Here is a 13,597-nt window from a genome sequence, read left to right as displayed (position 1 = left end):
GGGGCTCAAATATCCCAACCTATAGAGAAATTTAATGACCCAGTTTACGATGATGTATACCGTGGGTCATCAACCCCAGTGGCTATTCCATAGTTGCCTGTGCTGCTGCACACAGCACAACAATCATGGAAGCTTCTCTCAGCACTACTGCTGTCGATGGACTAGCAAGCATTTAGGCTGCCCCATTGGCTGCTGCCAAAGACAGTAGACTTCTTCATGCGAGCGAAATAAGGCACGCTCATTACTGGCCTCTCACGGAAGTTTGTGATGTCACGGCAATTCCGTGCCACGGTGATTCCGTTTTTGTTTGTTTGTTTTTAAAAACTGTGATATCCTGTCTCTGCTGAAATATCTCGGGATTTCCTACCGTGTGCAGGGGAAGTTGTGGTACAAGTCACCCACTAGAGGGCACTGTCCCATTCAGGGCTATGAGCAGTGTTTTCCATTATAAACCATGTGGTCACCCCCTCTGGCCGTGTCATGCAGCACCATTACAATTGCACAAGAGAAGCAGGAAGCAAAGCTCCGGTAAGGAAACACGATTTCCCCTCAAACTAAAGAAACCCAGAATTCCTGGCAGCAGCAACACTGGTGGCTTGGTGGCAGCACAGAGCAGAGGTCCACCCTTGAACTTGCCAGCACCACCATCTTAATTAAGCTTGCCCCAATGACCATGAGACGGCCCTCCTTGCAATCTTTGCTGGACACCATAATGGATAGGCAGGCAGGCAGCGGGTTGTGGGCGCTACTGGCCGAGAAGGTCAGTTGCAGTGGCAATATGCTCTGCCTTAGGGTGCCTCACTATACGAAATGCTGGCACCCAGCCTGGAGAAAGCCCTCCCACAACAAAACTGAGGTGTGACTGAGCTACTTCCACTGGGCTAATGGGGAGAGGCCATTTAAGGGAGGCTACGTCAAAAATGCTAAGGCATTTATGCTAAGGCAGAGGCATGACATTCTTATTTAATTGAGACAGCCTCTTCAGTTCATGGCCTAGCACAGATAATAAGCAGTAAAAACAACTAATTACAAAATAATATAAGGAGAGCCATGCTGGATCAGACCAAATGCCTGTCCAGTCCAGCATCCTATTCACACAGTGGCCAACCCAGATGCCTCTGGGAAGCCCTCAAGCGAGACATGAGTGCAACAGCGCTCTTCTGCTTGTGCTCGTAGCAACCTTATACACAGAGGCACGCTGCCCCTGATATTTATTTATTTATTTATTTATTGCACTTATATACTGCTCCCATAGCCAGGGCTCTCTGGGCAGTTTACAGAAATTCTAAAATTAAGATTAAAACGAGTATACAAAATTTAAAATCCTAAAACACAGAACATACACACATAAAGCATTAAAAACCGTTAAAAAAACTAAACATGTGGGTGATTAAGATGTGTCACCATATGCCTGGGCAAAGAGGAAAGTCTTAACCTGGCGCCGGAAAGATAGCAGTGTTGGTGCCAGGCGAGCCTCGTCAGGGAGATCATTCCATAGTCTGGGGGCCACCACCGAAAAGGCCCTGTCCCTCGTTGCCACACTCCTAGCCTCTCTCAGAGTAGGCACCCGGAGGAGGACCTTAGATGCTGAACGTAGTGACTGGGTATATTCACGTCAGGAGAGGCGTTCCGTCAGGTATTGTGGTCCCAAGCCGTGTAGGGCTTTATAGGTCAGAACCAGCACCTTGAATTGGGCTCAGAAACATTCAGGCAGCTAGTGCAAGCGGACCAGAGCAGGTGTTATATGGTCGAACCTTCTGGTTCCCGAAACCAATCTGGCCGTTGCATTTTGCACGAGCTGCAGCTTCCGAACCGTCTTCAAAGGCAGCCCCAGATACTTCCTCTTATCTGTCCTGTATTTTCCACTACTCAGCTTCATGGAATGACCCCAGGTTTTAGTATTACGAGAGAGGGAGAAAAAGTGGCCCGATCCCTTGTTGCCTTTCTGCCAAACTAAACTGCCTTAAATCTTATCACCTTTCTTCATATGACAGTTGTTCCAGCCCCTTGATCATTTTGCTGAACGTTTTCTGCACATATCTGTATAAGAAAGCTCTTTTCTGAATAAGAGAGCTCTTTTGCATTGAAAACCGTTAAAATGGACCATAAAACCCCTTCCGATTCATTACAAATATCCTTCAAATGGCAGTGTTCAGCTTCCAAAGAAAAAACGTTTAGACAGATAATGAACTAAGAATAATCCCAGTATATTAACAGTTCTCTATTGAAGATACATATAAACATGTACACTTTTTTAAACAAAAGACCTGAAAAAAATCACTTATCAGTTGTTGTTGTTGTTGTTGTTGTTGTTGTTGTTTAAAAACATTTTTTAAAAAACTTTTGCAGGTTTCAAACCTGGAAAATTTGCTTGGAAGAAATGGAATTTATGCTGGTTGGAAATGCCCGCAAAATGCAGCATGCAAAAAGATTCCTTTCAGAAGTCATCATCATATATGAAAATCCACTTTAGAACACAGTCAAGAGCAAAGTCTTGTAAGTACCAGGCAAATGGACATAACAAATCATTGAATGGTTGTTTGATTGCAGGGTACAGTTTTTACGTCGGCAATAATAATAGTGATTAAATGATTATAGAAGACCATCTTAAAAGTGACAATGGTACATCTTAGAAATAAATATGAAACTTGTAAATTCATCAGTGAGGTTAGAGAAATCTGTATGAAATACCTTAATTTCCTAGCCATGGTGACTGGGGAGCAATATCAGCAAGGAAATAATGACAGTTACAATTTATGTAAGATTAGTCTGCCAGCATGGAACAGCTCTTGAAGACTTCTGGGAACTTCATGTGGTGCATAGTGCATTAGCCTAATTCTTAGCAAGGTGGGTCAACGAGTAGACCAGTACCTGCACTGATACCCCATTATTTTTCTTGCATAATTCATCATGTTGGTTTTAACCTTAAAACTATAAACAATTTAAATTGTCCCATGGAGGCTTCACTGGCCTTTGCCTTATTTCTCAGATGCGTTGGGAACTTCCTCTTAATTATCCCATTGATGCACTGAGGATAGACAACAAGAATATGCAGAAATATGTTCCTTTTCTCCAAAGACTTTTCTGAGCCCTTTTGTAAGGCGCTGTAAAATCTTTCTTTTGGGATTTTATGCTGACAACCAGTAAATGTATTATGTAGAGAATGGAAACATGATGTTCAAAAATTCATTGGGGATTGATGTCAGTAATGCATTATATACATTTAAGATTCCTTTACCGAACCACTGAATGAACAATTACAAGCAGGTATCTCTACAGCTTAGTGAAAGCATGTTACTATGACCGTTAATACTAGAGGAATGTGCGTAGCTATCTAAATCCTGTAAGATGCAAAAATAAGGGGGGATATTGGGATACATGAAGGGCATGTCTACACCATGCCTTATCCCAGGGATCGCCCCGGGATCATCCCTGTGCGTCCACATGATGCACAGGGGATCTCGGAGGCAGGGAGGGATGATCCCTCCATTTCCCTGGAATACCCAGGACAGCTTTTAGCCTGATTTTTCTCATGGTCTTGGGATCATCCCAAGACCACGGGAGGCGTGGGCAGCCGTCCCGGTTTCATCCCAGCTCCTCGTGAGAAAGCGTGAGGAGCTGGGAACCGGGCACAATGCTCTACAGGTTCTCTGTGCCCATTGTGGGTGGGGTGGGAGCAGGATCATTATTTTAAAAAAACAACTAACCTTATCATTGGAGCGCTCATGCGCTTGTCTTCAATTTTAAAAAATGGCAGGCGCAACGTCCTCCTTCCTCCCTAGACGTCACGCGACACGTGTGGACAAAGGGGAGGATCTCATGATCAGCATATCGCGAGATCCTTCCTGCTTCATTGTAGACATGCCCTGAGTGCCTTATAAAGCTGTCTGTTTCCAAAAGAGTTGAGAATGTCTTTCTTCAGGTAGTAGCCACCTACAATTCCTGGGAAAACTACTAGGAGTACAGTAAAATGCCAAACATTTTTTCATCGCCAGGCATAAAAATATTTTCCCCCAGGCAAGTTAGAAACTTTTGCAATCTCATGATTGAAGTCGATGCATCCCAGTTTGAAAGACCTTCACAAAATACAACATTCGTTTCTCTCTTTCTGTTATGAAAAGCAAAAACATTCTCCTCATATTTTCCTCAATTATTTCTTCAAAAAGTGGGTTTGGTGGATTTTTTTGCAATTTCAGTGCTATTTTTTTCACTCCCTTCAAATCCCCCTATTTTCTTGATTTAGGTAAGCCTTGAGGGTATCACAAAAATTCTTCATGTCTAACATTTTGAGCAAACAAATAGGTTGTAAATAGGTTATATTGACAGCAGGGAGTTCATATCTACCTCCCAAACAAAAGTGGAGTGAATCTCCCAGTTTAGGACAGGAATGTAAGTGGTTATAGAAAATTCCAACTTCCCCCCAGTCTTTCAGATCTCGAGGACAAACAAATTAGATGCCAATTGCATGATTGTATTTAATATGTCTGTTCTTCCCTTCTAAATAAGAGGCATCGGGGAGATCAGCTGTGCTCTGTGAAAATCGGCCCATCCGAAGCTGTTATTTGCCCCAGTAGGGAAGCTTCCATTGGTTTTAATAGACATTTCTTTTCCTGGGCAAATAGCAGTTGCAGGAGATGGGGTGATTTTTGTTGGGGCACAGCTGGGGAGAAGGGCTAACCTTCCCTCCCCCAGGTACATGGTCATGTAACCACCACCCCCACCACACCCCAGCTGCTATTCAGAAGGAAAAGTCTGGAGGCATTAATTGCAATTAACGATACATCTAGTTTGACCCTCTGAGTCTGAACCACAGGAGGTTTGGCAACCCTAGTGTTATCCCTTAACTCTTGTTGGTTTTTTTCACCCATCTTAATTGATATCTTGGCATTTATTTTGGATCATAAATGCAGGCAAGCTTTCTTTTCCCCCCTCATTGGCTTTTAATGACAGACAGTACGTAATGTCATGCCTGCCAAACCAAATGCAAAAGAAGTATAAAAATACAAATAGAACATTTATCTATGAGGTTTAAAAGCCTTTGCACTGTATTCCCCTCTAATTTAATTATTTAATCAGAATATTTTTTTTGAAGCCAACTCTGCTTGTGGATTTAATTTTAAGTGTTCTGGCATTAATTTTAAGAGCAGCTTCAATCAGTCAGTTAACTAAACCTATTGTTGTTGATTTTCTTTCTTTCTTCCTTTCTTTCTTTCAACCCAAGCTGTTGACTAATAAGATGTTTGTTCACCTCTTTCCCAGGATTGTGTATGTACGCTTGTTGGCCACTGTATGAACAGAATGCTGGACTAGATGGACCCTTGGTCTGATCCAGCATGGCCATTCTTATGTGTATAAAGAAAAAAAATAAGATTGATTCTGAGGGTGTGTATGTATATATTTGATTCTAACAACCGATTCTAACAGGGTTCCAACCTTGGGAGCTGTCTAAGCCCCACAGTAGGTGCGCGGTGCCACAGCATTGATGATACGACGCCACTGTAATTGCACACCCATCCTGTAGCTTTCCGCCAAACCTACAGAGAAAAAAGTCGGGGACTTTCCCCAGCTTTTTTCTCCGGAGCAAGGCGAGGACATGCAAGACGATGTCAAGACAGCCCCAAAGTGTCGCTCCAGAGTCGCAGCGAAGGTGTGGCCGGGTGGTGCCCGGTGGAAGGCAACCTGTGATTGGTCGCCTTCTACCAGGAAGAGGGCGGGGGCAGCTCTGGTCCCCAGCTGACTGCCCAGAAACCCCACGCTCCCTCCTCAGTATTGGGATTTCCTGACACCACCCTGGGGAGGGAAAGCACGGGGTTTCTGAATGACGTGGCGCCAACCCAGCACCATGAAGACACCTCCCAGGTCATGGTGAAGAACTGCATGCAGAACCCCCATTTGCATGGGCTATTCCTCATCCAGCTAGGGATTTGAGTGTGATTTCATTGATATCGGCTGGACGTTCTGGGCCAGTTCCTCACTTGAGATTCCTGCCCATTATTTATGAGAAACATAACTTAACAGTTTTTGCTATGACTCTGGGAATGCTATCAGACTTAACTGGAAGGAGAATGTGGCATTAGATTTTTTGCATTTTTGGGTTGTTCCATCTGAAACTTCCATTGTAAGAATTGCTGCAGGCTGTCGTTTTTGTCTGCCATCCAGTGCACATTGGCAAGAGTGTTGTGTACTAGACTTTGTGTCTGGTCATAGAAGCAAAAAAAAGCGGGGTGGGGGTGGGGCGCTGAGCCAAACTGTTTTGTTATTCCTTTAGAATTAAAAGCATATGAAACAAATGCAGCTTAATAAGTTTTTTTTATAAATAACATCAACTTAAATAAACAATAAAGTTCAACTATAACTTAAAATAAAGTTTAATGCTGTAACAACAGAAAAAGCATGAATAACGGTGGGGGGGGGGGGAATAGAAGCCATATGCCCTAACAGGAATTATATAAAAAGATAGGTTATGTTACATAAAAACCCATATGATGTTGTCTGAATTTTTACTTCGTCGTTATATAAAAGGCTATTTTGAGGAAAGTGAGATGAAGTACATTTCCCTTATTAATATTATTTTATATACAGTATTTTGTAACATCTTTTAGAGCAGCATTAGGCATTCTTACTAATACATATGAATACATTGCAGTGGTGCAACCTTCATCTTCCATACTAGCTTTATTGTCTGAATACCACAGTAATCCAATTTCAAATTGTGTTAATACTTATACTTTTTTTTTCCCAGGGAAGTATTTAATACTGCTCAGCCTTCACGATTAGTACTGACTTAATTATCTGAAGACTCATTCCAGCAGCCATCAAGTCCGATATATTTTACACAACATTTTTATCTGCTTTATTATTATTATAGCAGCCATGTTTAATTAAGCAGATAGGTTTATTTTAAATAAAATATCATCAGATAATCAAGTCATGACTAAACGCATAGGGGTAAATTTAACTTAAGAATCTGCAAAGCTACTCTTATACTAACATAAGGATTGTACAACTCTTTACAAATTTTTACAACTTTTAGTTACTAAATCTGATGTAGTGTCTAACTTCAATTTTTTTTTAAAAAAAAGGCAGCCTCTTAAAAATAAACATAAATGCTCAAGTCCAGCTTGTTCAGTGTTTCAGTAGTATTCCAGCTTCTCTTCCTTGTACCTTCAAACAGTCCCTTTTTCAAATGAAAATGTTTTGCTGGAACTGGTTCTTCATAGATATCATATGATTAGGATACTGCAAGGGGAAGGAAATGGGAAGAAACGTCTTCTTTACTTGTTTTTTGGCCTCTCTTAGGAGCACCATTCTGTTTCAATGCAATATACATCTCCTTCCCTTTGTGGGTCCAGTTTGCTGAAGCATATGTATTATAATGGTTTTCTTGAATTAGTTCTACGAAGTTGCAGTCCTCATTGCACACTTTCTGTAGAAAAATAATAATAGTAATAATAATAATAATTAATAATGGGAGAAGAATGACAACAGGTAATAAGATGAATGCTGAAATACCTGGGTGGGATGTGTAGCATATAACAAAACCTGTATGACCTTGAAATACAAAGCTTAACTAACTACTGGTTTTTTTTATTATTATTAAAGAAATCTGTTTGCTTTTATCGTTGCAAATCTATTGCATCTTTTAAAAGTGAATAACTTCCATGAACGCAAATTTTCATTAACGCAAAAACATTAGAACATGATTCGGGAGACATCTTGACTCAGATCAAAATTCCCATTTGATTCAGTGCATTCAAGTGGTTAACATAAACTGTGATTTGCTGCGCTGTAGAAATGGTGCTGCAGGCAAGTCTGCCTTTCAGTACAGGTGTAAGAAAGCTTGTTTTGTAGGGTAAGGTGGAGAAGACCACATGCAACAATGGGCGAGTGTCATGCCTTACCACATAGGGATTCTCATGCACTCCAAGCTTGTCCATCGTTAATCTTTATCAATCAATGAATCAATCAATCACAGATTTATTGTGTCTTAGCAAATTGCCATTATACACAAACACAGAATAAAACACTGTGCAATTTAAAACTCCACCAACAAACCATTAAGAGTTGAATAGTTTTCCATACAGCTTTTAGGCTTCGTGGCACTTATTTGTAGAGCATTGACAAGGAATTTAGAAGTTCTAAAAGATATATACTTCTCAGCATCGGTCGATAGGAAACAAGCTTTAACAATAGGAAACAAGCCTTAACAATCTTTATCAGGGAGCAAGCGAGCACATGAATAGTGTAGCTGGATTAGAGGGAAGCCAAGAACAAATAGGCAGACAGATCAGACAAGAGGGGTGGGTGAGGAGAAGAGCAATCAAAGACATCTGGACATAGCCAAGGAGCTGTTGACCAGACAGCCAACAGCTTCTTCCTGCTTCCTTTTATATGTCCTCTGGGTAGGTGGAGCCAACTGACCTCAAGTGAGGTTTCATTCCATGATAGGACAGAGCTGAAAAGCTATTCCCAGCTCTCCACAAAAGCAGCACTGTGCAATGATCCTCATCTGTTCCCACAGCTTGGGACCATAGGCATGGCTAGACGGGGTGATATCCTGGGATCGTCCCTGTGCGTCCACATGCCGCACAGGGGATCTCAGGAGCAGGGAGGGACGATCTCCCCTTGGCCTGGGATATCACCCTACCATTAAATTCCGATTTTTCCACAGTCTCAGGATGATCCCGAGACCATGGAATGTGTGGCCCGCTGTCCCGTTTTCGTCCCGACTCCTCGCAAGTAACCGTGAGGAGCTGGGCACAGAGCTCCTCAAAAGCTCTGTGCCCATTGGGGGTGGGGTTTTTTTTTAAAAAAAAATCCTTACATTTTCCACAGAAGCGCTCCTGTGCTTTTTTCTGATTCAAAAATAAATGGCGGGTGCAATGTCCTCTTCCTCCCGAGACGTCGTGTGTGTGTGTAGACGAGGGGTATGATCTCGCGATCATAAAATCACGCGATCATACCCCTCCACCCCCCCTTGACTAGACATGCCCCATGACAAAGACAAACGTAGCTGATTAAAAACATTGCTTCAAAGCAAATATATTTTTTCTCCATTAAATACAAGTTGCTACTCATAATTATGCCAGTACCTTTCCGTAAAGTTTCCCAGACTTATTCATGGCTAGAAAGTATTCACTTCCCACTCCTTTGATTGCCACTATTCCAACTGCCACTGTTCTTATTTCGAGGATACCTGTAGGGAATAACAGAGAGATCTGTAGTTCGTGCATTTGCTTACTTTAATAATTTTACAGTATATTTTTTAAAAGGGTTGATCAAGTGGTAAGCATGGATTAAAAAAAAAAAAAACCACCCCAAATCCTTTTAACGTAACTATACATGTGGCCCAAAAAAGAAAAGAAAGAATTACTCTACGATGCAAATGCCATTAAAGTGCGGTTCACAGATAAGAACTTCCCTGTCAATTGTGCTTCACATGTACATAAATTGCATGAACATCTATATATCTATATGTTATTATAGGTTGATGAAAACTTTTCACACAACTACTTAATACTATCCTTGTGTTATAACAACCATTCTAAACCACATGTGTTTGGAAGATAATACATTCCTTGAGCAGAACTTAGCTATGTACACAGTTTTAATCAAGATTCATAGATTTGTTTTTCCAAAGGTTACATCGAAATGATTTTAAAGTAATTTAAAGTGCCATCTCCATGCAAGATCACAACCCTTAGAACTTGTAAATGATAGAAAACAGACCACGGAGACTACAAGTTGATAAAGTATCTGTCTGACCCTTATGGCTGTTGAAAACTGATAGGCATTGAAATATATCTGTGTCATGTAAAGCGAAACAAGTAGAATTTAGTATCGGAACTTTTTCAATCTGTATAATTGGGAAGCTCCTCTTGCTTTAATTTTTATTCTCTTAGTTGTTACAGAATACTTATCCATCCAGTAAGGAAATTGGCATGTAGAAATGAATTTCTGTACACAGTGCAGATCACTTTCTGGATTGAGTCTATGTGCTCAAAAGAATTCAGCCTTATGGCGGGGTGGAGGACTTGGCACCTAGCATCCAGAGATGCACGTAAAGTAGATTTTTCTGGATTGAGACTGTAGGTGCTTCCAAACTGTTGGCTTCTGACAGTACCCAACTGTTGCTCTTCTATGGCAGATACAAGTGGAATTGCAAATGAATTTCCACACTTTAGATGATACTTTGTGTGTTGTATTGCAGGAGGGAAATGGGCAATTCACCTGAGCTCTCCATTTATTTATTTTATTATTTATTTTTGCATCTTCCCCTCCAAGCTGCTGTAGAAACATCTGTATTTGAACCCATCTTTAAGCATTGCAGTTGGACAAATTGTATAGTTCCACTTCACCTGATCATTCAGGTACCTATCTAGATCAACAACCATAATCCTCAGGGTCCACTGTTGGAGGTCTCTTGCCCTAGCCCAAAACCAAGAGGGATTGAAAGCTGTGCCAATGGCAGTCCACTTTGTGAGAAAGGTGTGTATACATGTCGTCCATTTGTCTATCTCCTCAAAATTGCCATCCTATTAAGCTACTTCCTCACAAGATTCATATTTCCTTATGCCTTTCTCAGATATCAGACACGGGCAGGAACTTTGACGGCTGTATGTTTCATAAGAACATAAAAAGAGACACATTGGTGTGGCCAAAGGTCCATCTAGTCCAGCATTCTGTTCACACAGTGGCCAACCAACTGGCCACGGGAAACCTATAAGCAGGAAATGAATGCAACAGCACCCCACCCTCACTGATGTTCCCCTGCCTCTGGGAATACATAGGCATACTGCCTCTGATATAGGAGGGAGCATATAGCCATCAGCACTAATAGCCATTAATAGCCTTCTCCAGGAATTTATTTAACCCCCCTTTTAAAGCCATCCATATTGGTGGCCATCACTACTACATCTTGTGGAAGTTAATTCCATAGTTTATGTGCTGTGTGAAGTTCTTTTTATCTGTCCTGAATATCCCACCAATGAGCTTCATGGGATGACCTCATTGGGTTCTAGTATTATAAGAGAGTGAGAAAAATGTTTCACTATCCATTTTCTCCACACCATGCATAATTTTGTACACCTCTATCATGACTTCCCTTACCTTTTTTCATGATTGCAGTTAGTTTTTTTTATAACTTTGGATTTGTTGAATTTTTAGACCAACGTTTGCCTATTTTCAGTTACGTTAGAGAAAAAAGAAATAATAGAATATTTGAAAAATATTAATTCAGCTTTGTGATTCTTGATATTTCTCAGAAATGTCTTGGAAATGGCCAAATATCCACTGAAAATGAGGGTGAAAATTGGCTTTCATTTTGTTGAAGGGTTTTGACATATTCCAGTAAACTGATGATGCTATATAAATAATAATAATAATAATAATAATAATAATAATAATAATAATAATAAATCAGAAATTATTCTTTAATTTATTTATTTTTATTTATTAAATTTATATACCGCCCCATAGCCAAAGCTCTCTGGGTGGTCTACAAAAGGCATGTTTTGGATATTTTTCCAATCTGCTTAGTAAATGCAGTCTTTTCTACTAATGAATGGAAATGAGGATAAATCAAAGGTACTTGGTCACATTTTAGGATTATCTGACATTTACCACAGTCATTTTAAAATGATTGGCCTTTATGGTAAACATCACTGAGTTTCTGATATTTCCATAATATAGAGTTTTAGGCCCGGTTCCAAAGAACTGGATTAGTTCCATGTGCCAAAGAAGATGACTTTGGGTCTTTCTCAATCACAACACATGTATGCTATTTGATAAAACAATATGGCATTACTGTGGGTGGACTTCTTTTTTTTTAAAAAAAAAAAAACACCACTTGAGTATGTGCAGGTTCTTAACAGAGTAGAGCTACTGGTTGGGATGGGTTGCATTGATGTCAATGGGAGGGAAATAAACTACAACTAGCTGCAGGACCAGTGTAGACCCCCTTCCCATACTGGGTGGGTGTCCGGAGCACAGTACACCTCCTGGTCTAACTTCTTTTTGCCTCTACTAACATTGGAGCTGTAAGGATTGCTGAAGTTTCCTCAGGGGCCAGGAGGGGTCATCAGCAGTTGGATCGTAGAATAATAGAATAGTAGAGTTGGAAGGGGCTTATAAGGCCATCGAGTCCAACCCCCTGCTCAATGCAGGAATGCACCCTAAAACGTACCTGACAGATGGTTGTCCAGCTGCCTCTTGAATGCCTCTAGTGTAGGAGAGCCCACAACCTCCCTAGGTAATTGGTTCCACTGTCATACTGCTGTAAGAGTCAGGAAGTTTTTCCTGATGTCCAGCCAGAATCTGGCTTCCTGTAACTTGAGCCCGTTATTCCGTGTCCTGCACTCTGGGAAGATCGAGAAGAGATCCTGGCCCTCCTCTGTCTTTCCCTCCCATCTCTGTTTTTGGAGGGAGAAATCCAAGGAATTGCATAGCCCCTGAGATGGCTTCTCAAGGACCATAGGCCATAAATTACCAATGTGTTACCATTCAGAGAAATGCTGAGAAACATGGGGTTAATTTTAAATGCACTTTTAGATGTTGAGTGCTGGGTTAAGGTTTTGTAAAACATGCATAAATGGTCACCTTGATCACTTATTCATTTTCAAGATGGTTTTAATTTTTGACTAAGGTTAAAAATGTGCCTGCACATATGGCCTTGATTTCAATATCTTGAGAAAAATCTAAACATAGCAAAGTGTATTATGCACAAGTATCTTTGGAGATCATAAATTGCCTCTCTGACAAATTATTACAGCCATAACATGATACCATTGTTCTTTGAATTTAAAAAGCCTTTTCTGGATGCAGTTTCCATTTGCACTAGAATCTCTTTAAACTATTTATGTGTGGATAATCTTATTGCAGTCTTAATAGTCATTGCAGAATCCTTTACAATATCAGAGCTAAATATAGTGTAGTGGGCATAAATAGCACTATAACTGAACTATTACTTCAGTATATGCATCCGTTATTAATTTTCAAATGTTCATAGCAATCTCAGTCATAGAGTGACCATTTGCCCGGATTTGTCCGGGGTTTTGATGATAAATCCGGGAGGGGGAGGGGAAATCCGGATTTTCCCAAAGAGCAGCTCTAATAGGACTTAACAAAAATGCTTATAACTCCATCATTTTTTAAGATAAAGATATGAAACTTCGCACCATGATAGGATTTAGGTAGAACTTTAGCCACACCACATTTGAAACAGATCCTTTCATCCATTGATTTTTTAGGATTTTTTTTTAAAATTGAGGTTTTAAAATTATTATTTTTTAAACCGTCATTTTTAAAGATAATGAGCTGAAAGTTGGCACCATGATAGATTTTAGGTATAGCTTTAGCCATACCAAATTTGAAACAGATCTGTTCAGCCATTGATTTTAGGAATTTTTTAAAATTTGAGGATTTAATTTTTTTAAAAAAGTTATTTTTAAAGATAAAGAGATTAAACTTGGTACTGTGATTGCTCTTAACAAGGACTTTAGCTATGGCAAGTTTGAAACAGATCTGTTCATCCATTGAGTTTTAGAATTTTTAAAAAAGTTTGAGGTTTTAAAATTATTTTTTAAAAATGACATTTTCA

At 40.2% G+C, this 13,597-nt stretch overlaps 2 protein-coding genes across 3 annotated transcripts in view; one reads left to right on the top strand and one right to left on the bottom strand.

Annotated features, from left to right (window-relative positions):
- FAM227B (family with sequence similarity 227 member B) overlaps window positions 1–13,597 on the top strand; it is a 102,452-nt gene that overhangs the window by 19,442 nt on the left and 69,413 nt on the right. Inside the window, exon 11 of the mRNA XM_063142649.1 lies at window positions 2,350–2,496. Coding sequence (XP_062998719.1) covers window positions 2,350–2,496 — 147 coding nt within the window. The remainder of the gene's footprint in view (window positions 1–2,349; window positions 2,497–13,597) is intronic.
- Window positions 6,380–13,597, bottom strand: part of FGF7 (fibroblast growth factor 7) — a 42,381-nt gene continuing 35,163 nt past the window's right edge. For both annotated transcript variants that reach the window (XM_063142805.1, XM_063142807.1), the window contains exons 3-4: window positions 9,093–9,196; window positions 6,380–7,426 (exon numbers count right to left, since the gene is read on the bottom strand). In XM_063142805.1, the coding sequence (XP_062998875.1) occupies window positions 7,232–7,426; window positions 9,093–9,196 (299 nt within the window). In that variant the 3' untranslated portion in view covers window positions 6,380–7,231. The remainder of the gene's footprint in view (window positions 7,427–9,092; window positions 9,197–13,597) is intronic.

This window comes from Elgaria multicarinata, chromosome 16 (assembly GCF_023053635.1).
Source record: "Elgaria multicarinata webbii isolate HBS135686 ecotype San Diego chromosome 16, rElgMul1.1.pri, whole genome shotgun sequence".
Classification (NCBI taxonomy): domain Eukaryota; kingdom Metazoa; phylum Chordata; class Lepidosauria; order Squamata; family Anguidae; genus Elgaria; species Elgaria multicarinata.
This window is presented reverse-complemented; position numbering and strand designations above follow the sequence as displayed.